Source organism: Mesoplodon mirus (assembly GCF_964341445.2).
Source record: "Mesoplodon mirus genome assembly, chromosome: 9".
NCBI classification, from domain to species: Eukaryota; Metazoa; Chordata; class Mammalia; order Artiodactyla; family Ziphiidae; genus Mesoplodon; species Mesoplodon mirus.
The window spans coordinates 48113721-48140560 of NC_138985.1; the positions used below are offsets into that span (position 1 = coordinate 48113721).

The window sequence follows — 26840 nt, forward strand, 5'->3', positions numbered from 1 at the left end:
AGCAAAGCACAGCTGTCTCTAGGTACTTCATCCAATGCACATAGGAATTTATTTAATTTACTATATCAATAAACCAAAAGAGGAAGTCATGTGAATATCAAAATGATAACTATATTTCTATAATAATAAGAGCTAACATTTATTGCCTTGCTTTATACATGCCAGACGCTGTTTTAGCTGTCTTCCTGGTATTAGAACATCACATCTTCATAATAAAGCAGGTACTATTAGTGTCACTCCTATTTTAAAGGTAGGAAATTAGAAACACTGATAGCCTGAGCAACTTTTCAAGGTCAAAGATCCAGTTAATTTTAGAGTCAGGTCTTGAACCCAGACATTTTAACTCCATAGTCCAAGTTCTTAACCTCTCTGCTATACACATTGTCATTCAGCATCTGGTGGTCATTTTAATCATTTGTCCATTCATTCAGTCAATCACAATTTGAGTGCTTAGTCTTTCCTAGGCTAGTGATATGATATGATATCTAGTTCTGTGATATGGAAATGAATAAAACATGCAATGTCCTCATAGAGCTTACATAACCTTACACAAAGCTTAAGAGGAGAAGATGATTAAAAAGCTGCAAAAGAAAAATACATAGCATGTCAGATTGTGTTAACATGATGTATGTTAAGATGATAATGGGTATGGAAAAATATATCAAGAAAGGGAGACAAACTCTTAATAAAATATAACTAGATGAATCATTTCCAAGCCTGATAAAAACTTAATTTCTCAAAAGTAAAGCCAGCATTTTGATTTTAATAATATACTGCGTATAGTCTCATTAAAGTAAATCTGCAAAAGTGTACCAGCATTTCCATTTGGTATTGTTCTGCATGTACTGTATAAAGCAATTAGATAAGAAAAAAAGACTTAGAGATGGAAATGTTTGAACAGAACCAGAGCATGTATCATTATTTATAGATGATAGGTGATAGGACTGTATTCCCAGAAAAAAATGAATCAATTGAAAGGAACCATAAAATAACAGAATTATAAGGTTTAAAAGATTAATAATAATCAAAATGTTTTCTGGGCTTCCCTGGTGGCGCAGTGGTTGAGTGTCCGCCTGCCGATGCAGGGGATGTGGGTTCGTGCCCAGGTCTGGGAAGATCCCACGTGCCACGGAGTGGCTGGGCCGGTAAGCCATGGCCACTGAGCCTGCGCGTCCGGAGCCTGTGCTTTGCAATGGGAGGGGCCACAGCAGTGAGAGGCCCGCGTACCGCAAAAAAAAAAAAAAAAATGTTTTCTATATAAAACATAGCCAGTTAAAAAGATAAAATAAGGGCCTCCCTGGTGGCGCAGTGGTTGAGAGTCCGCCTGCCGATGCAGGGGATACGGGTTCGTGCCCCGGTCTGGGAGGATCCCATATGCCGCGGAGCGGCTGGGCCCGTGAGCCATGGCCGCTGGGCCTGCGCGTCCGGAGCCTGTGCTCCGCAACGGGAGAGGCCACAACAGTGAGAGGCCCGCGTACGGAAAAAAAAAAAAAAAAAAAAAGATAAAATAAGAAAGGGGTATATTACAGTAAATACAAAAGTAAGATAAATATGTATGAAATTAACATAAATAAATATGTTGGACTTAATATGAAGGAAACTTTGGCGTCTACTAAGAATCATATGAGAAAACATAGTAAGCAGGAAAATATATATTTTATTTTTATTTTTATTTATTTATTTTTTTTTTGCGGTATGCGGGCCTCTCACTGTTGTGGCCTCCCCCGCTGCGGAGCACAGGCTCCAGACGCGCAGGCTCAGCGGCCATGGCTCACGGGCCCAGCCGCTCCGCGGCATATGGGATCCTCCCAGACCGGGGCACGAACCCGTATCCCCTGCATCGGCAGGCGGACTCTCAACCACTGCGCCACCAGGGAGGCCCGAAAATATATATTTTAAAAGATAGGACCTGATACTATAAAATATCCCAGTTCTCCCAAAATTTACCTGTCAAATCAGATCTAATTGCAATACCAAAGGATTTTGGCTGGGTATTCATAGCAAGGTAATTTGAATAAAAATGATGTCAGCTTTTACCAGAAAGTACAAATCTTCTATATAACCATAAAATTTTTTAAAAGAGTAAAATAAATGGGGAATGTGACTCTTGCCCATCCAGATATGAAAATTGATTACAAAACTACATTTAAAATAGTTTAGTATACTGGTTCAGAGTAACAGAGATGCAGAGATGGAAATTTATTATGTAATAAATTGTGTCTTTCAAACAAAGAGGGAAAAGTAAATTATTCAAAAACCCATTAATATACATAATGTGTATTTTGGCAAAAATTAGGCAAGATTTCTACTTAACTCTCATGCCAAAATAATACAAAATGATTCAGATATTACACTGTAAAATATGAAGTCATAAAGGCCAAAACATACAAAAAGTAGTATTATTCCTAATTCTGGAGAAAAGAAAGATGTTTCTAAGCATGATTCAAAACTTAGAAAGAAAATATTGATATGTCTGAAATAAAAACATTTTAAACTCTAGAAGGTAAAACAAAGTCAAAAAACAAACTTGTAAAATATTTGCAATGCATGACTTTGTCTACACTAGTAAAAATCATAAAATGCCTGGGTTCTAGAGGCAGTTTCCTGTATTCAGCTGTTATTTCCACAACCTTTTCCTGTATGGTCCAGAATAATTCTAAGATCCATAATCCTCAGTTTTCTCATTCATAACACATAGATAACAATAGATAGCTCATAAAAATTTTTATGAGGTTAAATGAAATACTACATGTAAAGCTTTTAAAACAGTGCTTTAACAGTAGTAAATATTTAATTATTATTCATTGTTATCATTATGGTTGTTAATATAAGTAAATGTTTCCTTAATGTACACAAAGTGGATAATGTACTTGAATAGGTAGTCCACATAAGAATAAATATGAACAAAAGCATATGAAAAGATAGTTTCAATCAACAATAATGAAAATTTATTTAAACAATTGTGACATACCTTTTAGCCCGTCAAATTCAGAAATTGATAAACTTAATGATAACCAGTCATCTTAGACACTACTAGTGGGAATATGTTGACTTTTTGGAGAATAATTTTTCACTCTATAATAAAATGTAATATTTACATACACTTTTAGCCAGGAATTCCACTTGAGTATTTGTTGTAAAGAAATATTGACAGAGCTGCATAAAGGTTATATAGAATTTGGTATCAAAATATTAAACAACATCAAATTTGGTAGCAAAATATTAAACCCAAACCACTACCGGTAGGAAAATAGCTATATAAATAATGACACATCCATTAAAGGGAAGAGGTTGCTGACATTAAAAACTTCAGGAAAATACCAGTTTACTGATATAACAAGATGTCTGAGCTTTATTTATAAGTGAAAAAAACCCCAGTTTCAGCACAGTTTGTATAATAAAAACCTATTTTTGTAAATATACATATGTGCATATATATTTTCATACATGTATACTTTATATATAGACAGTTTTCAAAATGATACATGAGAAAGGATCTTGGTTATTATCTCTAGGAATTAAAATTGGGGAAATGTGAGACTCACTTTTCATTTCATATACTTTTATATATATTGAACTTTTTAACATTACTTTTATTTAAAGTATAGTTTAACCAAATAAAAAGATCATAATCAATTTGAGAGCTCAGAGTTCTTCAAGGGAGACCCTAAGCACATATTCTCTGAATATCTTTTGGAGGAATTTAATAGAAAAATAAATTCTTTGAAACCCTTGAGGTTGTGCGTGGGGTGAGTGTGGGGTTGAATGCACAAATGGACTTCCAGAGACTGCTCATTGCTATTTTGGAATTGTTGAACAGCATAACTGAGAAAATATACTAAAAGCTGTGAGGATGAATCAATTGGGATGGAGCTGGGAACATTTATTAAGTCTATACCAGAATTTTCATATCATATAGTTTCATCAGAATTGGCAGACCTCTCTACCGAAGCAGATGGTGCTGGCTCATAAGGATTAAGGTGCCAAGAAAGGATACCACTGCATATCTATTAGGATGGTAAAATTAAAAAGACTGTCAAGAGTTGGTGTAGATGTGGAGTGTTGGTAAAGATGTGGAGTAACTGGAACTCTCATACTTTACTGGTAGGAATGCAAAATGGTACAAGTACTTTGAAAAATAATGTGGCAGTTTCTTATAAAGTTAAATATACACATACCATATAACTCAGTGGTCTCATTCCTAAGTGTTCACCCAAAAGACATCATCACACATGTCTACAAAAAGAATTGTGCTGAAAAGTTCATAGCAGCTTTGTACATAAAAGCCAAATGTCAGCAACTAATGAATAACAGATTGTGGTATACTTATTTAATAGAATACTACTTAGCAATAAAAAGGGACAAACCACTGATACTGGAACAAATGGCTGAATCTCAAAAACATTATGGTAAGTGAAAGAAGCCAGACATAAGAGAGTACTTTTAAATTCCATTTATAGGAAATATTAGAAAAGGCAAACTATAATGACAGCAGATCAATGATTTTTAAGGGTGGAGGAGTGTTTGTGTGTGTGTATATATATATATATACACACACACCGCATACATATACACATATGTGTGTGTGTGTGTGTGTGTGTGTGTGTGTATAGAAATGCAAAGGGCCTTAGGGAACTTTTGGGGGTGATGGAAATTTTCTATATCATGATTGTGAAAGTGGCTATTGATACCTCTGTCAAACATTTAATTGTACACTTAAAATTGCTTTATTGTATGTAAATAATACCTCAAAAATTCAGTTGGAAATCTTTAAAAATATTCAACAAATAAAACACTACTTCAGCTTTCGAGGCTCTTTAGCAAATTGCAATTATTAAAGGAAAAATAGCTCACACACAGGAAAACATTGTGATTTATCCATCCAAAAGTAAGGAGGAACTGAACTATTTCAAGAAATCAATGAAAATTCATTCATCTAGCATACAAGGTTTAATTTTAAATTCCATAATTGCATTTTGGAATAACTCTTGATAATACTTACTTGTAATTGGCTAGATTTATATTCTATCCTAAAATGGAATGAATTGAGAAGATATTTAATTTGGTATAATAATAATACAGTTTCCAGAAATACAAATTATTTGGCAAGTTTTGTAAAACTATTTGTCAGAGAAAGTTTCTTTAAATGGATTAAAAAGTATAGTACCTATGACATATTTAGGCAAATACATTTTACACTTCAAGAAAAAGATTAGTATTGATAGTGTCCTCCTCTTAGTAGAATTCTCTGTATATAGGTATCTCAGCACTTTCATTTTCTCAATTTAAAATATTATGATCCACAGAAAATAATGAAGTTTTTCAAATTAATAACTTAAAATGCAATTTGGGGGATTTAGGGTAAGTTTATTTTAAGAAAACAATGATAAGCCCTTACAGGAAAAGAAAAAAATCAGTCTTTAGAAAAGTACCAGTGCAGAGTATTAAAGGCAGATGTGGCTAAGAAGCTGATTCTCTGATCTGTGTATACCTGTGTGTGTGTGTATATACACACACACATACATATTTGCATATATATAAATTAACATACAAATTACTACACAGACTACTTTGAAATGAACATAATGGGATTTATTTTTTTGCTTTAATAAAGATGGATATGTTTTAGTTCTTAGATCTGATTTTTTTTTTAAATTAAAATGAAAGTATAAATCCGGGAAATAATAAAACCAAATTGAGAGTCAGTAAATACATCTTTCAAATTTATGTAATTCAGCTCTTTTTTAGCACCCTCTTTTTACTTTAAATAGCATTCTAGTATGGATATAGAATATATGAACACCCCAGCTATAACAGAACACTACTGCAATTGCTATACAGAATAATCTCAGAAAATCTCACTACAATACTATAAAGGGGTATCAGTATCCTCTTTTAAAGATAAGGAAGCTGTGACTCATGGTAAATAAGCAATTTGCTCACAGTCACAAGTCTTGGAAGTGAAAATCTGTCCGAATTCAAAGTTTATCCATTCTAGGATATGAAAGTGATGCCAATTTAATTTCTATTTCCTACAAACTGCAATGCATAGAGACCGAAAGGGCAAAGTTTATGTTAAAAAACCAACGTTACTTTAGCTTTTTCTTATTTGGTCTCTTTCTAGAGACCCGTTAGTGCCCCTGAAATATGGCTGCTGGATAAGTTTGCAGGGTTTGGCAGTTCTCTTTCAAGCCTCTTGGGGTTATGCCAAAAGGACAGGGTCCCATGGGAATTTGGTCTGAATTTTCATCCAAATGAACACCTGCTGTCATTGTTCCTTATCCATCTTGTAGTCAGCAAGGCCAGCTCTCTCTTTGTGGGTGGGACCCATTCAACACAAGGAAAAGGCATACCAGTGTTCCTCACTAGTTTTTATTTTTCCCTTCTCTTTCCTACATGATTCTTTGCCGGAGTATCTTGGAGATAGAGGAGCGAAGGTTCAGTTTATCTTTGGCTATTTGGTGTTCTGTATTTCTAGGAATTTAGGCAGTTATAGTCCAGTCTACATAAATGGTCTTCTTTTGATACTCTCTCCTTCCTCCTTCCTCCTCTCTTTTCCTTTCTCCCTCTCTGTACTATTTGTGTTGTTTGGGAAAGGAAGAGATCTGTTATTGCAAAAGTGTACGCTTATAAAGCAAATTATCCGACACAATCTACTTGTAAAAGTTTCCGTGCTGTAACTTACAGAAACAAATAATTCATGCAGAGGTAAATTCAATGATAGTCTCCCTGTGGATAACTAATATTGATCATTCATTCTTAGTACTTGATTCATATTTCTTTACTTTTGTTTAACTGGTCTGCTGGATGTATGCATTTAATTATAAGGTATTCCAGATTGATTTTGAAGCAGATTAGGGATAAAGTCAAAATAAGTGATTTTTAACATTAATGATAATGCCACATAATATACCATACTCAGATTTTTTCTATAATTTCATACCACAGTACGACAACTGCATATTCTCAAAAAAGTATATTTATGACTTATTAGTGAGAATTTTTTAAAAAGGAAGAAACTCTGTGACTGTGTTTGAGAGCTATTGAACCAATAAAGGTGAACACCTTGATATTCTTACTTAGCAAACCAGGAAATTGACCACACATATATAACAGAGTTATATGTTAGGATATCAAACCATAGAATTTTTTTAAAACTTTTTTATTTTACAAGTGTTGTTTCAGTATGCACCTATCTATACTTTTGTGTCCTTTAAACATGGATTAATTCAATTACTCAACAATTTTTAGAGGATAAAATTGTACAGGAAAAACTAGAGTTCTATCACAGCTCTATCTTGCAGGGAAAAGCAGCTCTCGGTCTGCCATCTGCAGCGGGCATTGGTCCCTCTCTTGTTGTGCCTCATGCTTTGTTATGCATGAGTAAGCACATTAGCCTTTTCATTTCATTCATTAGACTTTTAATCCTTGATTAGTGTTTTCAGGATTCTCTCAAATACACAACTTCTTTATTTCCTTTGTGTTTGGTTTTTCTTTTTCTTTTATCTCTACTATGAAACGAAATTAACCGTTAATCGCTAAAATAGCGCCATTTCCTTTGAGATTACTGGTAAATATATTAGTTTCTCATTGGAGTGATTAATCATGTGTAGATGAAGCATGGGAAATTATCTCCTTGCTTGGAATAATAGGGCCAACTATTAAAAGTCAGCAAGAACAGTCTGTACTTGAAAAGCTTGAATCAAAGTAGTCTCCCAGTCTCACACGTTGTGTGATTCTGTATCATAGAAACTCTGAATGAATTTCCTAAAAGGGAGAAACATCCATTAGGGTGCAGAACTGGTGCATTTGAGGTCTCAGAGTACAGTTACACTTGTCCCCAATTCTCCGAAAATAAATTTTTCCCTTGTTGTTTTTCTCCATTAAGCAAGATATGTCAAAAAGTAGCTTGTGGAATGAACAGTTAATAATTACACATCCAGTACACTCTTAGCCAACTTTGAAGCCACATATTATACTTACCTTTACTAGATATGCACCCTCAAATGATACTTTTACCCATAGTTAATCTCAAAGGACTAGGAGCTTCTCCACCTGATCATTTCTCCACTTAAGCCATTCTTCTAGTTTTTGTGTAACAATATTTTCAACTAATTTTTGATATTTATGTTCATATGAACTATCTTAAACATACTTTAAGCATGAGGCCAAAACCAATTATTAAAGGAGATATATAAATTAAATAGAAATCAGGGCTTCCCTGGTGGCACAGCGGTTGAGAGTCCACCTGCCGATGTAGGAGACACGGGTATGTGCCCTGGTCCGGGAAGATCCCACATGCTGCGGAGCGGCTGGGCCCGTGAGCCATGGCCACTGAGCCTGCGTGTCTGGAGCCTGTGCTCTGCAACGGAAGAGGCCGCAACAGTGAGAGGTCCGTGTACCACAAAAAAAAAAAAAAAAAAAAAAAAAAAAAAATTAAATAGAAATCAATTCCTAGAAGTAAATATGAAAAGTAACCAGTGGTGACTAAATCACACTTGCACGGAATTTATGTGGATTACACATTTCTGCCTAATTGCAGAATATCTTCTTTGCAATGACATTGTTTAGGAAAAGTTAATTTACAATATTATTCTTCAGTTTTTTCTCTTTTAATCGTTATTTCCACAAGATAATAGGATCATAAACTGTCTTGTTTTTCGTTTCTGTTTCTCTTCTTAGGATGCTTCCATTGCACACAGATTCCACATCATGAGAGAAAAACACCCAGAAAAATTCAATAGTAGGTAAGATAACATATTATAATTATGGTTGCTGTTGATGAACTATGTCATAAAAAGGATCACTATATGGTATAAAGCATTTTACATATAATGACTGAATAAGGCTTGGTGTATGTGTAAGTATTAAGACAAAAGTGAAAACGAATTTAATTTTTCTTGTTAGGTTTTAGTGAGGTTATAATGAGGAATACAGTGTGGTCATATCTAAGCCCATTCTTATGTGCTGAGAAGGTACTATTTTCACCTAACACTTTCAAGTGTAAGGTGAAAATAGTACCTTATTAAGATGTACTGGAAGTCTTTACATGGCTAAGTATGTGAGGAGTGATCATCCTAAATCCCAAGGAAAAACATGAGGCTCTGATTTGATCATGCTGAGTAACTGTACATTACGTAGGTATCGTATAAGACCTCTAATCTTTGTACTATCAGTCCTATATCGGCCTCAGCTAAATGGAAAGTAAACCAGAGAAATATCAATGCTGACAAAAACTACTTTTAAAGATGTTTTCTTCACAGTGAAAAAGCCTTGAAAACCAAAATATGCAGAAATTATTTCCTCTAAAATGTAGATGTTGACTTTTTTCTGATACTCAGGGAAGTAGAGAAAGCTTTGGCTTTGTTATCTTCCCCATTTCTAGAAGGAAATATGGCTATCTCCACCCCACTAGCCAGGAAAAATTGGGCAGAAGCAGTGAAACATCTTTTGCTTCAGTTATACCCATTTCTACTCTGTTCATTTCACAGAGGTACAAAATCATGATCAGCATTTATATAGAGTTATTTAAGTGCTTTATATATTACTGTTCAAAGTCAAAGGCCCTATGGTCTCTGTATTTGGCTAGATTGACATTGTACCATAAACGTTACAGAACACATAAGACAACTGCTCCTGGAAATTCTTATGTTTATTTCAGTTTTGTCATACACTAGTAGATTGACATAGTTTTCTTCCATGTAGTTTCATAATAAATAAATGCTGTTAAAATGTATTTTTAAATCTGTTTTAGATTTTTCTTAACTGTAGACTTTAGTGTGCTACTTTATACAAGAATCATCATATTAAATAGTTTCATAGTTAGTGAGACCCTATCTGATTTTTCATTATATTGATCTATTTAAATGTTTTAGCAAGACATATGAAAACTTATTTGTAAAATGTGCCTTAGGTATTGCCTTAATGATAAATCATGATGCTATGGTTTGCTCTTTCTTTCATAGTTCAGACATCTATGATTTTTGTTGTAAGGAAAATGGAAAAAGTATATAATGAATATGTGTATGTGCACATAATATCTTTAGAAGGATTCACAAAAATCTTTTAACTTTGGTTTCTTCTGGAAAAGAGAACCAAGTGGTTGGGATGGATACTGAATTTTTATTGTACTGTTTGAATTTTATGCCATGTATATTACAAAATTAAAAGTCAAAAGTAATTTCATTAAAATTTTGCACCTTTTTTATATCTAGAATAGACACTTTCATTTTACAAGATTTTATTTCATGAAATCTATGAAAAAAATTGATGTAACAATGAAATTATATTCACTTTGTAGTATATTTCAGCACTTGATGACCCATCTTGAATGTTCTGGAATGAACATATTTATTAATGCACATAAAACCATATTATAGAATCAACTATCCTATGCTTACCCCAGTGCCATTCTGTGAAGCATTCATGTGTTGATATTCATATATTAAAATAGGTTTCTAGCAACAACAACAAAATGCTATTTGAAAAATGCTTCATGCAGTGTGCCCCACCAGGAGTTTTACAGTTTAAAAGCCCATTAAAGGAATTAAGTCCCAAACTTATTCAGCAGAGGGAGGAGAGAAGAGAGAGGAGGGAGGGGAGAAAACCAGAGAAACAGAGAGAAAGAGAGACATGGGGGAGGGGGGACGGAGAAAGGAGAATTAAAAATATAGAGTAGTGTATCAGTATGTTTAGGTGATGCTCAAATTTAACAGCCTATATTTAAGAATGCCAATATTTATGATCCTCCCTCAAGTATAAAAGGTAATCAGTTCTGTTCTCCAGAATAATTTTAATTCTTTTTAATAAGACTTCTGTTATTTACATATATCTATTTAGGTTTTTATTATCAACTGCAGTACTAATTTATGACATTGCTCACTGCCCAACATGTGGTTAGATGCCGTTTACTACAATGTGTTTATATACCCCAATGAATTTATAAGATGTAAAATTACATCTTATTGAAACTTACTTGTAAATTTAAGTCACAAGTAAATCTTGCTTATATAGTTTAAAGGGGATATTTCATTTGGAACAGTAATGACATAGAAAACACCTTCTAGATTGTTACAGGTCACATGTTTCTGTTGTGAGTTCAAAGAATGCCAGGTATATCAGTAGATGCTCAGTGAATTATCGCCAACTGTTTTTTAAGATAACAATCAGCCCTAAAATTATATACATCACCAAGTTAATTATCCATATACATTTCAATCTGTACTTTTGTAGGTTGTCTTCACTCAGTTACAAGCATTTAGGTAATTCTCTAAACTGCAATACAACATATTCAGATTATGAAAATGTTCTAATAAATTTCTGTGAGGAAGACATGCCAGATATTGTGCACAAGCAGTTTCATACTTACAAGGACAGATTTCCAGATTTCAACATTGAGACAGGTTCAGCTATAGCACTTTCATATTTTCAGGAATTTGCAAATGGATTTTTTTAAGTACTCCGAATAATGGTGTTTCAGATCAGATCTCTTGTCACAATAAATCACACGCCATTAATATTATCCTCTAGCATGCTCACCTTGAAATTCATTTATATTTTAAAGAACATGATGTTTCTAACATAATCTTAAGGAAATTAATTACCAAAATATATAGTTCTGCTCTCTATGCTTCTTATGACAGAAATTGAAAGAACTGGGAAAGATAATGATTTTTCCGGTGGTGCTTAAGAGAGTGCTAGTTGAGAGGTTTATATCATATTCTTTTCCAAATTTCTACGTAAATCTAAGTTAACTGTTAAAAGGAAATATGCTGTTCAACTTTCTAAACTTTAAGATAGTCTTCAAACTGAATTTAAATAAAGATTTCTGTTGTTTTAGGCTGGAAAAAAATAATTCTTAAAGTATCTATGCTACTATTATTTAAAACCATTTATTACATAATATTGGTATTTAAAATATTTATATAACTTGACTATTACTATTTACCATCATACTGATGCTCATAATTCAAATGTATTACACCTTTCCGGGTTTTATTTAGTAAAAGCATTTTAAGTTCTTGCCTTTTTTAAAAAAAAGATATGAACAATTGTACATAAACACACTATACTATCTATCTATTAACATTATAATTATGAAGGGTTATAATAATTTTGGAGAAAATGAAAAATGGTTGAAATTCCATGTGTAAATCTGTGTAACATTGACAAGGACTTATAGGTAATATGCAAAATGGAACTAACTATAGAAAAAGTATCGGTGGTTTACAAAGATTTCTTAATATTGTAGTCATAGCTTGTTTTTAAAGAACCAATTCAAATTCTTAATACACAACACTTAATACACCTGCTAGCAAACACTGAGGGTTAGCAATATTGCACAAAGATACTATTTCACTGTCACATTGATCACTTAAGACTATCTGGTCGGGCTTCCCTGGTGGCGCAGTGATTGAGGGTCTGCCTGCCGATGCAGGGGACACGGGTTCGTGTCCCGGTCCGGGAGGATCCCACATGCCGCAGAGCGGCTGGGCCCGTGAGCCATGGCCGCTGAGCCTGCGCGTCCAGAGCCTGTGCTCCACAGCGGGAGAGGCCCACGTACCGCAAAAGAAAAAAAAAAAAAACAAACCTATCTGGTCTCTAACTCCCTGAATGAAACATCGTTTTCTTAGCCCCCTGTTCAAGAAGTATGTGCCTTATTTCTGTACTACTTTCTGCTTTTTTGTGAAGACATCTACAACTAGAAAACTGAAATGGATATGTAAATTTAAATAAGGCAGTTTAACTCAGAATCTAAGTAGTGATATAAGATATGACAGAGGGCCTTGCCTTCTAAATGTGTGAGAAGAAACGAAACTGAAAAATTGGTGTTCCAGACTGATAATTTGATGTTACTGTATTAATAAAACCTAATTTTGAAAAGATTCTGTGCTCTACACATTACTCAAGAAATTAAATTAGTCTACATGAATTTAGAATATTCGCCTATGCCTTTAGGATCACACTCATTCTGTGGAATGGTTCTTGATTTTTTTTTCTGACAATAGGCTTTAAGAGATCATGGAATGAGACTCTCTTTGGGACGTTAGTATCTACACAGTGCATGGAATATAATGAGCACTCAATAGATACTTGCTAAATGTATTCATTACATTATTTATTAGTAAGTGGTATATTTGTTTCAAAATATCTTACTACTTTTATAGTTTTTGCTTTCTATAGTGCCAAAAAAGATAATAGAAAGAGAGTTGAAATATGCTTAGAATGAGTCTTGAGTCTAAATAACTATTCTTTTAGGTACTAAAAGGTTTTTTGGTATTCTTGTATTTAATATCCAAGGACCCCAGCCAGCAGTGTTAACAAACAAAAATTTTACAATATAAATCCCTGAGCTCTGTGAATGCCTTGCTAATGAATGCTTACTTACAAATTTGTTTTAGCACTTGTATTATCAACTTTATAGGTTAGCAGTAATTCTTAATAATTATTTATTAGTCAAAACAGGTCACAATATATTCTTAGAATTCAACAAAATAAATGTTCAAATCTTCACAAGCAGTGTTGAAATTCTGTGTGGCATTTTATTTTAGGCATTTGACCTCACTTTTCCATCCATCAGTCAAGACAACTTCATTATTGTATAGTGAAGCATTTTTTTCTATTTAAAAATGTAAATTATGTTTCATTGTAAACTTCCACATTTGTAAATGGTACCATCTTTTATAAACTAACTAGGGAAATGGCACTGTTGATATTAAAAGTTTAAACATCTGTCATTTTTAGTATTTCGAATAAAATCTATATTCATTAGAATTGTTCACATTGTACAGGGACCTTTTGGACAAAATTATATACTCATGAGACTCCCATGAGCTAAGGGATTTTTTTTTTCTTTATTTTCTGTGTACCTACCCAACTTTGGTCTATTTTTAAAAATGAAACTTACTCATTTTTCATTATCACTTAGCATGACTACTCAATTATATCCTTTAAATAACATTTCTTGAATTTTTTTGTGTAAGCGTTATTAAGTCAGCTTTTCCAGATGACGAAGCTATTATCCTCATATAAGCCGTATAGTGTGTAGATAAATAGATGGGTAGATAATATATAGATTTATACATGTGTGTACATATATATATTTGTGATGCATAGATTTATTTATTTGTGTATGTATATGCTACATATATTTTCTGTGAGTTTCAGCTTTTCATATTATATTTATGTAAGCTTTTCATAATTATATGTATTCTTGCTACAATATAGTTCTAAGACCTTTAAAATAATTTACTAACTATGCTATTCTCTCCATATAGTTTCATTTGTATGTTGAGACTCATTTAAATATGTCTGATCTGAGCAGATGAAAATATGGTTAAGTGAGTTAGAGCTGTGTGCACATTGATGCAAGGGATTCAATTCACCTGAATCTTTCTGCATTATTTCCTGGTATCATTAAACCATAATGCTCACTTTTATGTCCGAGCTGTTCAAAATCATGTTTGTAAGATAACTCTTTGGAATAGTGTGTGTGAGAACTGGAGGATAAATTAGGAAGAGATTCAGTAACTTTTCTTCCTTCTTTACCTCTTACTCCGTCTTTTCTTCATTCTCTCCAGATTTCTTATTCCTGCTCTCTTGTTTTCTTTCCTTTATTTTTGACACTGCAGGGGAGTAACAAAAGGATCAGTGAAGGTCCTGAAGTTTGGATAAAACATTGCTGTCTCCTGTTGATTTGGTTGATTATTCTGCAGACATTTAATAAGGAGTTCTTTTTATATGATGGGCATCCAGCTAGACCCTGTATTTTTTGACTCTCTAAGGCAAATGAGGAAAATTAATTTGGGGTTACATAGAAACCTTAGATCGTTACAGGTTCTGCAGAAGAATGTAAACTGAAAGAAAAGTCTACATTGTAACAGTACAGATGGGTATTTTCTGGGACTGCTAAGTTAAGGTGAGCATTGAGCTCTAAAGGGTATATGTTGAAGTAAGGGTTGCTTATATATTCTCTGATTTAGCTGAAGAAGAAACATTTATTTCTAGTTTTTGTTTGCAAGATACTTACATTTTATTAGTATCATCTTCATGCAAATATTCTAAATTTTTTCTTCCTTGATTTTGCCTTTCTATTCCCAGGATTTGTGTTTTTGCTTTACATGAATTTGCAAGTGTTTTATGCAAAAATTTTATACACAAACACTAACACATACACACTCACTTCCTAGGATACCAAATTAAGAAACAAGATTTGTGAAGTAACAGTAGTTAATTCAGAAATGTCCGAAAAATCACAACGGAATAATCCAAGATATAGAGTGCTTTCTTATAGGGAAGTGTACTAAACAGAAGGCAGTTTAAGAAAAAAACTTCTGCTCATTATTATAGGTCCTATGCCTACATGGAAACTTACAGGAAATAATTATCAAATTAAAAGTAAATTATTTCTTGTTTATTATAAGCTGACAGCAAATATATATAATATATAAATTTATACATATTATAGATATATAGATATATAATTTCAAGTAGTCCTTAATGAATTATCACTTTTAAGGTAAAAACCAAAGATAAATTTAGCCAGCAGTTAAAGCTGCTGTTTCTAAGAACTCTGTACTCAATTTAACTAGTGTTTTTGTGTTGGAAACACTGAAGCTTGTTTCCTTTGTGTTCAGGCCTACTCCCTGGCTTAGCATTAGTCTCTCTAACTGTAACAAGAACCAGGTGTGCTCTGGGGGCTGAGGGGATCCACTAAAGTAATTAGACAGTGGACAGCTGACTTTGGGGAATGAGCCTGTAACACTGACCAGTGTGAACAACAGAAATGTTTTTTCCTTTGATGTTCGTAGATAATCTAGAGGCTAGCATTTGTAATTCGTTAGAGTTCAATTGTTACATTCTTTAGTATAAAGTTAGTTCCGTATAAGTTAGTTAATTTGATATGAAGTTTAAATGCCTAATTTATAGTATCTAGATGCTTTACGATTTATTCCATCAATAATGTAAGTATTTTGGGTTCTTCTAGAATAAAATCTGTTGATTCTTGTTAGAAATTATCCCTGGCATGGAACCTTGAGGACCCTTGTTATACCACTTCTATATAGGATATATTAAGTATAAAGTAAGTCTATCTTGAACTCTTTCCAAAGAGGTTAATCACCTCATTATAAGATAATTTTACCTGGAAAGTAATCCTCTGGCATGGCTAATTGGAACTGATTAGGTGCTCTCCATTGCTTCTTGCTCCACCTAAGCATTAGTTACTAATGCTTTTCCTTTTAGAATACATGTTCTTATAAGGATGTGTTGAGCATTATTTTCTGACTGAATATAATAATTCTAAAATATTAACCTTGAATGGTAGGTTTACTTTCTAAAAACAGGCTTCCTCACATACATTTTTCTTTGAAGAGAAAGATAATATTCTTGAATATGCAGCATTTTGAAGTTTGTATTTTCTGCTTTGTATTTCTACATGAGCAGTGTTTTCACAAAGTAGGGAAATCTTTTTTAAGCCACCCTCATAATTCTATGTAATAGCCCTAAAATATTAAGAAAATATTTCCTTAATGGGTAAATTTCTGAGGAGACTTAGAAAGTAGAAATACAAAATCTTGATTTACTATGAATTTTTAATTTTAATATCTTAAAAATCTCTTCCTCCCCACCTCAGCTTCTAGCAAGAAAAATAGCAGACATGCTATAACTTTATTGTATTTTTAAAGATTTTATTTGACAAACACTTATAAGGGGCCAAAAATATGCTAATTACCAAAGTATTCCCTTTACTATTGCTCCATAGCAAGCTTTCTGCCACCATATAATGAGTTCAGTTTCTTCCCCTCTCCCATAACATTGTTCCTATGTTGTTCAAGCCCTCACTAGCAGTATCCTAAGGCTTGTCGGTGTCCTCCTATCTCTTCCAGGTTCTTCTCACCCTTCAGTTCCAAAGCAAATGTCACATGTTTTCCGTTTTTGTTGTGGAGGCCATTCACTTCCACATATCAAAATCTCTTTTGCTTTACTATTGCTGAATAATAAACTACTTGAGGGCTTGGCAATGTAAAACGATCATTTTATTACATGCATAGCTTCTGTGGGTCAGCAGTTCAAACAGGGTGAAGCAAGGATGGCTTGTCTTTGCTTCATCATGTCTGGGCCTTCAACTGGGAAGACTCACTGGTTGGAAGTGATTTGATAGCTAGTGGATGGGATCTTGGTTACTCTCATGTCTGGTGGCTGATGCTGGACTAAAAAGTCCAAGAATCTACCTTCTGCAATCTGGAGACGCAGGGAAGCAGTGGTGTAATTCAGTCTGAGTCCAAAGGCCTAAGAGTCAGGGGAGCAAATGGTGTTAATCTCAGTTGGAAGGTCAGAGAAGATGATTAAGATGTCCCAGTTCAGTCGGTGAGTCAGGGGAAAGGGGGCAAATTCCTCCTTCATCTGCCTTTTATTCTATTCAGACCCTACACCATAGTATGGATGATGCCTACCCACACTGGGGAGGGTAATTTACTTTACTGAGTCCAACAATTCAAATGCTAATCTCATCCAGAAACACTCTCACAAACACACCTAGAAATAATGTTTAATTTGAGCACCCTGTGGCCAAATTGTCACGTAAAATCAACTATCACCAGTAGCTACAAGATGGCTTCTCCATGTGGCCTAGGCATTTTCAAAGCGTGGTGGCCTAGGATAGCCAGACTTCTGACATGGCAGCTCAGGCCTCCAGAAGTTAGTATCCTGAGAGAACAGAGAAAAGCTCTATGGCATTTTCTTCACTTAGCTTTGGAAGTCACAGAGTTTCATATTCACTGTACTTTTTATTGACTGACGTGGTCAAAGGCTCAGATTCAAAGGGAGGGGACATAGATAACACTTTTCAATCGGAAGACTGTTAAAACATGTTCTATAACGTTCACAGAGGGGATTCAATGATGGATAATACTAGGTTCTTGTTTCAGAGGAGCTTAGCGTTTAATGGCAATAATATTGCAACATACAATTATAATAAAGGCTACTATTTATTTAGGAATAACACTTCCACATCATTAAATCATTTTTATCATATGATGTCTTCTTTAATCCTCAAAGTAAGTCTACTCTGTAACAATTGCTGTTTTCATTTGATGGAGGTGAATACTGTCCACGTAATACTTCATAATAGGAAAACCAGAAGCTCATGCTCTTAATACATATGCATAGTCAGGAGTAAACTGTGCCTCTACAATGTCTCCTTGTTTCTCCATGTCCTGCCCTTGTTCCTATGGCACTTACTTTATTTTGGTTCTTGACTTAAAGCTTCTGTTGGAATTCCCAATTGTCTTCTTCATTTTCTGGGTCCCTCTGCATCTGGTAGCATTTAAGTAATCTTAGTGCTGGTTGCATTTCACTAACACCAGCTAATGCTAAACACTGATGCTGACCTTGAGACCTGTCCTGTGTACCCATATCTTCACCGTGCTAGGCCTGATCATAGGGTGCCTATAATTTCCTAAGGATTGGTGAGGGTGGCAAATGGAATGCTAGATTTTATGTATAATCATCTTTAGATAGATTATATAAATGACATACAAACTGATTCATCTCTATAGACAGAACTGAAATGATGTGGTTTGGAAAACAGGCTACTGTAACTTAAAGGACAACTTAAATTTTAAAAACAACTTCTTATTTTGGGGCAATTACTGGCGCTTTATCCCCAACTCTATTGGGTTAATGACTTTCATCTCAGACCTTCTGAAGAAGGAACAACTGCTTCAGTGATCCTAGGCATAGAGTCTTTCCAGAAACTGAACTCTCCTCCACATCAGTGCTAATCCTGTTGTGTCAGATGTTCCACCAGCATGACTCTGTCATGTAAATTGTGGCCATTGGTGCCATTTTGTCTTATCTTCTGGGGTAAAAATATACATTATATTTTATATAAATACAAATGTATACATTTGTTTACATATTACTTATATTTTATCTAAATATTGTTATAGCAAATCATATACAAATAATAAACATAAAATTTAAAAATAAATATATATTTGTCAAAAATAAGCATATAATAAATTTTAAAGTTTATGTAGATCTGTATATAATAATTATAAGATATAAAATAGGTAAATATATAGTATACTTATATACAAGGTTTTGTCCTTTTATATTTTTATTTAACAGGTTTAAGGTACTGTCTAGAAGTCTTCATTTTTGTTAAATAAATCTAGAAATTGTGAAAGACATGGTCTAAGAGCTACTCTTTAAGGAACACAACTTTAGATTACTTCTTAGAAACTTCTGTAGCTTGACTGTTCAAAATAAATTACCTTGATCACAGCAATAAGGTACCAAGCAGAATTTATCCAGCTTCTGTGTATAAACACCATCCTATGTAGTATTTGCTGTTTGAAAGTTTGGACCTCAGCTGTATGGATACCTGCTATATCCGGAGCAGACACTGAATCAGAACTTGGCAATGTGTTTTGACTGACTTACTGACAGATGAAACAAGTTTGATTTTCTCATTCCTATTCTTTGTCCACCTAACCACTGACAACTCCTGCCTGGTTTAAATTCCCTTGGGTTTATGGTCCCTGGAAGTAGCTTTGGAGCTGAAATAATCAAAACTTAAACAATAATACCTTGTTTATTCAGAATATTTCTTTGGAAATGGTACTTAAGCTCTCCAAACCCATAAGATCTAAAGGAGAGCTATATGGAAAAGATCGACCTCAGGGTTCCTGAGGCCACCTTGTGCATTTATTCATGATCATCTCCCAGTTGATGGCTCAGTTCTGTCCTCAGGCCAGCTTGTGTGAACATCCAAATGTCTATTTCCAACTCATGAAAATCCCGTGGATAATGTCTCCTATAAAGTCTTAATATTTGTGGTGTATGCGAACAGCTAGGAGTGGCACTCGTTATATATCATATGAAGCAGTGAGCTGTATTTCACCATGCACTTAGAACTAATAAGCAGGGAATCTTAATGAAAAGCCATACGTGGATCTCCTTGACTGAATTCTTTTCTCCCCCAGACAGACATATGTGTGTCTAGCACACATATGTATGTGTGCTAGTTAGAGCTCTGGAGCCTGTTTTCCTGGCTTCAGATCTTGGCTCTTCCCGTTCAAAAATCAGTTGTGTGACTTCTGAAATACTGCTCATCATTCTGTGCCCCAAATTTCTAATCACGTAACAAGGATTGTTACTAATAGTACTGGTCGTGGGGGGTTGTTTCTAGGTAAGAAACAGTGGATGAAGAGCACTTTGAAAGTGACTAGCGAATACCAAGTTCCTGATAAGTATGAGCAGTTATGATTCATGACCTCTTCACTCACTGCCTACAACCCCCACAGGACACGACTTTCTTCACCTTGCCTCTCTGATTGTTCTTAGAGAGTCTGAATTTACCTTCAAGGCGTTTCTTGCAGACTCCTATTCCTGGTGAATGGCAAGGAATATGGCCTCTAATAAAGCCAGACCTGGACCCCTGCAACACGTATGCTCGGCAACTCTTAGTGTCTGTGTTCGGTTACCTGAACTTCAGGCCAAGTTTGATCCAAAGATAAATAAAATTATTAGGTCCTAATTTCATTTTTATTTTCTGGTCTTTGCCCTGCTTCATATGTTAACTTAGTCCTCAGACAGACTCAGGTTATAGTAGTCAAATATTTCCAAGTTCTACGTCTACAAACCCACATTGTGAAAGAGAGAAAGGAAGTTCTGATTGTCACTCTTATTGGCTCTGCATCTGTTACATGCCTGCCGCTGGACCGGTCACTTCACCAGAGGATGGAAATGACTTCCCTTAGAACCATGTAGATCTCTAGATGGCAACAGAGTGATTGGGGATTGGGAAATAGATGCTGCTGTGTTCACTGTACATACTAATAAGCAATTATAATCATCAGTTACTAAACTTGGATCCTTATGTTACAACATTTTTACTTTCTTTTTGACTTTTTCTAAACCTGTTCTTTTGTACATAAATCTTAATACTACCTTACAGAGTCTGGTCTGAAAGTGTCATTCACTAGAAAATACCTGATGCTGTTCTTACATGTTTATTATTTCAACCACTGTTGCCAATAAGCTAAACTTATTTCCTCTTCTACTGATTTCCATGGGCGAAAGCTTAGCTCTGTATTTACCCAGTTGACTCCCTTCCCCATAACTCATTGGGATGTTGAACTTTACTGCAGAAAATCACAAAACAAGACCAAACTTATCTGAGTGTTCAGTAACAAATGGTAATCCTACATCTATTTGCTTATCCAGTTCCTTCTCTCCATCTCCACAACACCACCCATTTCCAACATTACTCTATACAAACCTTTCCTCCTGGTAATGATTCTGATTTATACTGCAATGAAAAAAATATTGATAGAAATAGAAACCACAAGTTAAACAGTGATTAACCCAACTCCCAAATCACAAGCCCCAATAGTCTATCTACATCAACATCCATCTTTCCCTCATCCTTTCTAACATAACATATAAGTTAGCCATCCATTAACCTAGGGCCAATCCCTACCTCTTGTGAGCCATATCTGTTCCATACCACCACCATCTTCTCTTTCTCTATACCTGAAGCATACTTTATTCCTCTCTCCCAGATCTTTTATATCCTACTATTTCAAGCTCTTTCCTAACATCTTCCCATCAAGTTCTACCTAGCTTTTCTCTTTATACTTAAAAAAAAGAGAGAGAAAAATATCAGTCTCCTGATCTTCCTTTTTTTCCAGCTATACCTGATCCAGCTTAATCTCTTTATAACCAAACTCTTTTAATAAGTTTTATACACTTTCCCATTGTCCATTCATTCCCTTATGAAAACCAATTTGATGTGGATTCTCTTTCCATTTGAAGGGAAACTGTTCTCATTAAGGTCACAGAAGATCTCTAAGTTACTATATCCAATATATAGATTTTTTTTTAACCTCTACAGAAATTGACTTTGAATTTGTCAGTTACTCTCTTTCTAAATCTTGTGTTGTCTTAATCCATAAAACACACCATCTTACCTATTCCTACTAAGTTTTTAGTTTTATTTATGGCTGCTTCTGCTGTCTAACCAAGCCATAATTGTTAGTGATCCTCAGAATTCTGAGAGTTTACGCTCTCTTCTCTAGTCTCTTGCAACTTCTTTGAGAGTGATCTTTTTAAAAAGCTAACCTACCTTGCTTTATCAAACTCATCAATTTCTCAAACTTTACTAGTTTACAAGGCGACCTGAGATCTGGTTCCTGGCCTGACTTTTGACCTTTTCTCTGTCCTTTGCTGTTTCTGCCCTTCCTTGAGTTTTAGATTGGCTGTTTCTATTCATTAGAATGAATCCACTCAATTGCTGCTTCCTAAGGATCGTTTGCTATCCTTAGAAAAAAAATTTTTATTATAAATGTATTTATTTATTTATTTTTGGCTGTGTTGGGTCTTTGTTGCGGTGCGCAGGCTTCTCATTGCGGTGGCTTCTCTTGTTGCGGAGCACGGGCTCTAGGCATGCAGGCTTCAGTAGTTGTGGCACACAGGCTCAGTAGTTGTGGCGCACAGGCTCAGTAGTTGTGGCGCACGGGCTTAGTTGCTCCACGGCATGTGGGATCTTCCCAGACCAGGGCTCGAACCCCTGTCCCCTGCACTGGCAGGCAGATTCTTAACCACTGTGCCAGCAGGGAAGTCCTCCTTGAAGAATTTTGATTTAACTTCCTGGCCCTTCCTTTTTCCAAACTGTATTTTAATGCAACTACTACTTCATGATAGGGTTAAAAAGGAAGGGATCACAATTCTCAGTTATTAAATTTCAGAAGACTTGAAATTCATGTCAGAGACAAAAGTTTGAGAGTAGATTTGAAAATTTCATAATTCTGGCTTGTGAATATCAAAAGTGGAGGCCTGAAGGACTCAGGGCATGAAATTTATGTTATAATCATAATTCTGATATTACAGAGTCTCTGAAGTGATCTCAAACAATAGAAAAGCTTTATTTAAAAAATGCATGTATTTTTTATGACCCTTCAAAGGAATTCGGCAATAAAGAGCAAAGTACTTAAACAGGAAGCTAGTGTTGGAGTTGGTGGTGCACGGGGAAGAATGCCAACTGCGTTAGGCCATAAAAACATTAAAAATAAAGGAACATCTTACTGACTGCTATTTCCAATGTTCTTTCTAGTTGTTAGAATTTTCTATTTTTACTTTTTAAATGTGATTATGGTTGTTTCAGAATTCCAAATTTTCAAAGTTTTCAAACTTCAGTTTTTTAATGTAAGCTTCATCATATACAAAACCTAACAACTTTGTAGAATTCTTTATGTGGAATAAAAACTTTTTATTTATGTAGACACATTTATATGGCTTTTATTAAAGCCAAAGGAATGAAGCCAGATGTTTATTTTGTTTTAGGGAATTTTTTTCAAAATTTGATTGATATTTTGTATTTTAACTATTTGTTTTTAATTGTGGTAAAATATATATAACAAAAAATGTACCAGTTTAACTACTTTTATGTGTACAGTTTAGTGGCATTTGGTACATTCACACTGCTGTGCAGCCATTACCACCACCCATCTCCAGAACTTTTCTTTCTCTCCAAACTAAAGCTCTGTACCCTTTAAACAAATAACTCCCCTTTCTCCCCTCCCTCCAGTTGTCCCTGGCAACCACCATTCTACTTTCTGTCTCTGTGATCTGACTACCACATGTAAGTGGAACCATACAATATTTGTCATTCAAATTTGTCCCTTCTTTCACTTAGCATAATGTCTTCAAGGTTAATCCATATTGTAGCATTTTGTAGCGTATTGTAGTCAGAATTTCTTTCCTTTTTAAGGCTGAATAATATTCTGTTGTATGTATATACTACATTTTGTTTATTCATTCATCTGTTGATGGACAGTTGGGTTCTTTTCACCTTTTAGCTAATGTGAATAATGCTACTATGAATATTGGTATATAAATATCTGTCCAAGTCCTAAGCTCATTTATAAAAGTACTTTTAAACTTTCTGAAAATTTAAAAGCAGTTACGATCTACGTTAAAATAATTTTATTCTATAAAAGACATTGGATAGGGTCTAGCTTACCTGGATCCGCAAATAATTAGGTAATGTGGATCTTCAGATAATTAAGTAAATGTGTATTCTTTGGGTTTGATTTTTTTTTCCTGATCTCTCTTTCTGTTTCTCTCTCTGTCTCTCCTTTCTGTCTTTGATGTGGAGCAGAAAAAGAAGTATGTATTCAACACTGATTTTTGTTTGTAGCTTATATTTTATTTTAATATTTATTTGACTTGCTGTGTAACACATCTTTTTTTGTTTGTTTGTTTATTTTTGGTTTTTTTTTTTGCATTACGCGGGCCTCTCACTGTTGTGGCCTCTCCCGTTACGGAGCACAGGCTCCGGACGCGCAGGCTCAGCGGCCATGGCTCATGGGCCCAGCCGCTCCGCGGCATGTGGGATCCTCCCAGACTGGGGCACGAACCCGTGTCCCCTGCATCGGTAGGCGGACTCTCAACCACTGCGCCACCAGGGAAGCCCGTAACACATCTTTTAAAAGTAGGTTTCTGCTCTGCTCTTCTCAGAAAATCTTTCTAAGTGCTGAGGGAAACTTGAGTATAAGTATTCAAGAAACTGTTTAATCATCAAATAGATTTACCATATAACCAAAATAGAAATGTTTCAGGCATACACATCAAGTATATATCATTTTCTTAGGCAAATATTGACCTCAGAAAATTAAGCAATTCTTAGTTTATGGCCCAATGTTTTAATATTCTAAGAATACTAATATATTATTTATTCAGTAAAGAGTTAAAGTTTTACACAGTTATATCCTTTTACTTATAAAAAGAAAATGATTGCTACCAAATTTTGAAAAACAAAAAAACCCCACAACTTTAACACAAAAACCCTTAACACAATTTCATATTTTTTCCGTTATTTTTAATGTGTAACATGAGAGAAATATTTACTACAGGCAGGTCTGTAATGTAAAAGTGCTTGGAAGATAAATAAAGTTAATAATTAAATATCCTTCCTGCCCTTGAAAAGCCTGCAGGCCAGTGGGGAAGACAAACCAAACATGTAATCACAATAAAATGAGGTAAAAACTATCACTGAAGTTTAAGTGCAAAATTAAGTACATTGTGCTACCAGGAGGACGTGTCTGTTTCTGTCTGAGGTGAGAGAGAAAGAGGTTATCCCCCCAAAAAGATAGTCTTCTCATACCCATGTCCACTGCTTACAGCATCGTCACCAAGTTCCTCCATTGAATGTCACACATGTCACTTCTGCTCATGTTGTGACTTAGTGAAGTAGCCATCCTGAAAGACAAGAGCTCAGGAAAATGTGGTCTCCCACTGTGGGCTCATGGGCCCACCTAAAGCCTGGGAGGCTCTAGTACACACAGAAAGAAAGGAAAATGGAAGTTGATCAGCAGTCTCTGCCAAAATTGTCACGTATTGTGAAAGTGAGTTGGGCTGTTCATAGACTTTAGGATTCTTAGTTCACTCTCTTGGGTTTAGGAAGCCACTTACATCTAAATTTCTGTGGTCCTCATCTTCTATTGCATCTGTTTAATGTAGTAAAAATACAGAGACTATGAGAAAACATTATATAATAAAACCTGTTTGTAGTGCAAGCAGTCAGTCCCACATTTATCACCTTTGTAACTCTAAATCTTTAAATGTCGATTTGTTTCTAGGCAGGGCACATGCCACTTATGCCACCCTTCTAATTTGCTGATAAGTTTATTATTCACTGTGATGGCATAATTTGTTTTGTTTTTACACACAGACCTAATCAATTCTTTACATGTGTTTTTTGCATATTTATTTTCATTAACTTTTTTCTTATTCATTCTGCTTTCATTTTTAAGACATTCAAATTACAAAGGTCATTTGTAATTTCTGTAACTTCTAAGGTACAGAAACATTCATGTCCTGTAATTCATGTAATCTGTGAATTTATTAATATGAAATATATTTATATTCATGTCAATTACTTTACATTATCAGCTTTTTTACATTTCAAACTAGATGTTTTAGCCTGTTTTGTATTTGCTTAATGATCTAAACTATATTCAAATATACATAAACTAACTGAAACTATTATATGAGCGAAAGAATGCAAAGTCTAATAAAAACTCTATTGATTTCTCTTTATCTATTAATCTTATCAATCTTTATGAGAAAAATTATTTCATTAAGGAAAAAACCTTGGGTTACCATGACCCCTTAAAATAATGTCACGATAGTTAGTACCCATCTTATTTTCATTATGAATTCTTGTAGCCTAGTAGTTATAAATCTAATAGTTGTCTTTTGTTCTAACAATGTACTATAATAAAAGTCATCACTAGTATGTTTTAAAGGCTGCACTATGTTCCAGATACTCTACCAAATTGTTTTCCTGGATTATTTTAAGTCATACACAACCCTAGGAGACGGTTACTATTATTCTCTGTATATTAGAAAACAGAGTTAGAATTTTAAGGAACTTCTCTAGGTTACATATGCAGCAAGTTACTAAACCATTCTATCCAGATGAACAGTCATTTAATACATATCTACTAACCAGAAAATATTTTTATTGTTTAGGGTAACAGATGAGTTCGATACCATTCCAGCCTCTTAGAGTTTGTGGCTTAGCAGGGGAAAGGTACATGCAAACAATATGTGTAGTACTGTGATATGAATGCAGTAACCAAAGTATCATACCTAAAGATACAAAGGAGAAAATAATTTTCATGTGGTGGTGGTGTGGTGGTGCGAGGGAAAGCTTTGTAGAAAACATAATTCCTGAACATGGTTCTAAAAGATGATTAGGTGCTTTACAAGTGACTGTGGAGTTAATAGAAGCAATGTCATGTATTAAGGTAAAGCGGCATAAAGCATAC

General features: G+C 34.5%; 1 protein-coding gene across 3 annotated transcripts in view; it reads left to right on the forward strand.

Moving 5' to 3' along the window:
• The window catches only part of DGKB (diacylglycerol kinase beta), a gene marked incomplete at its 3' end in the record, with an annotated part of 923203 nt that overhangs the window by 588058 nt on the left and 308305 nt on the right, over nucleotides 1-26840 (forward strand). For all 3 annotated transcript variants that reach the window (XM_082632047.1, XM_082632048.1, XM_082632049.1), the window contains one exon: nucleotides 8683-8747. In XM_082632047.1, the coding sequence (XP_082488173.1) occupies nucleotides 8683-8747 (65 nt within the window). The remainder of the gene's footprint in view (nucleotides 1-8682; nucleotides 8748-26840) is intronic.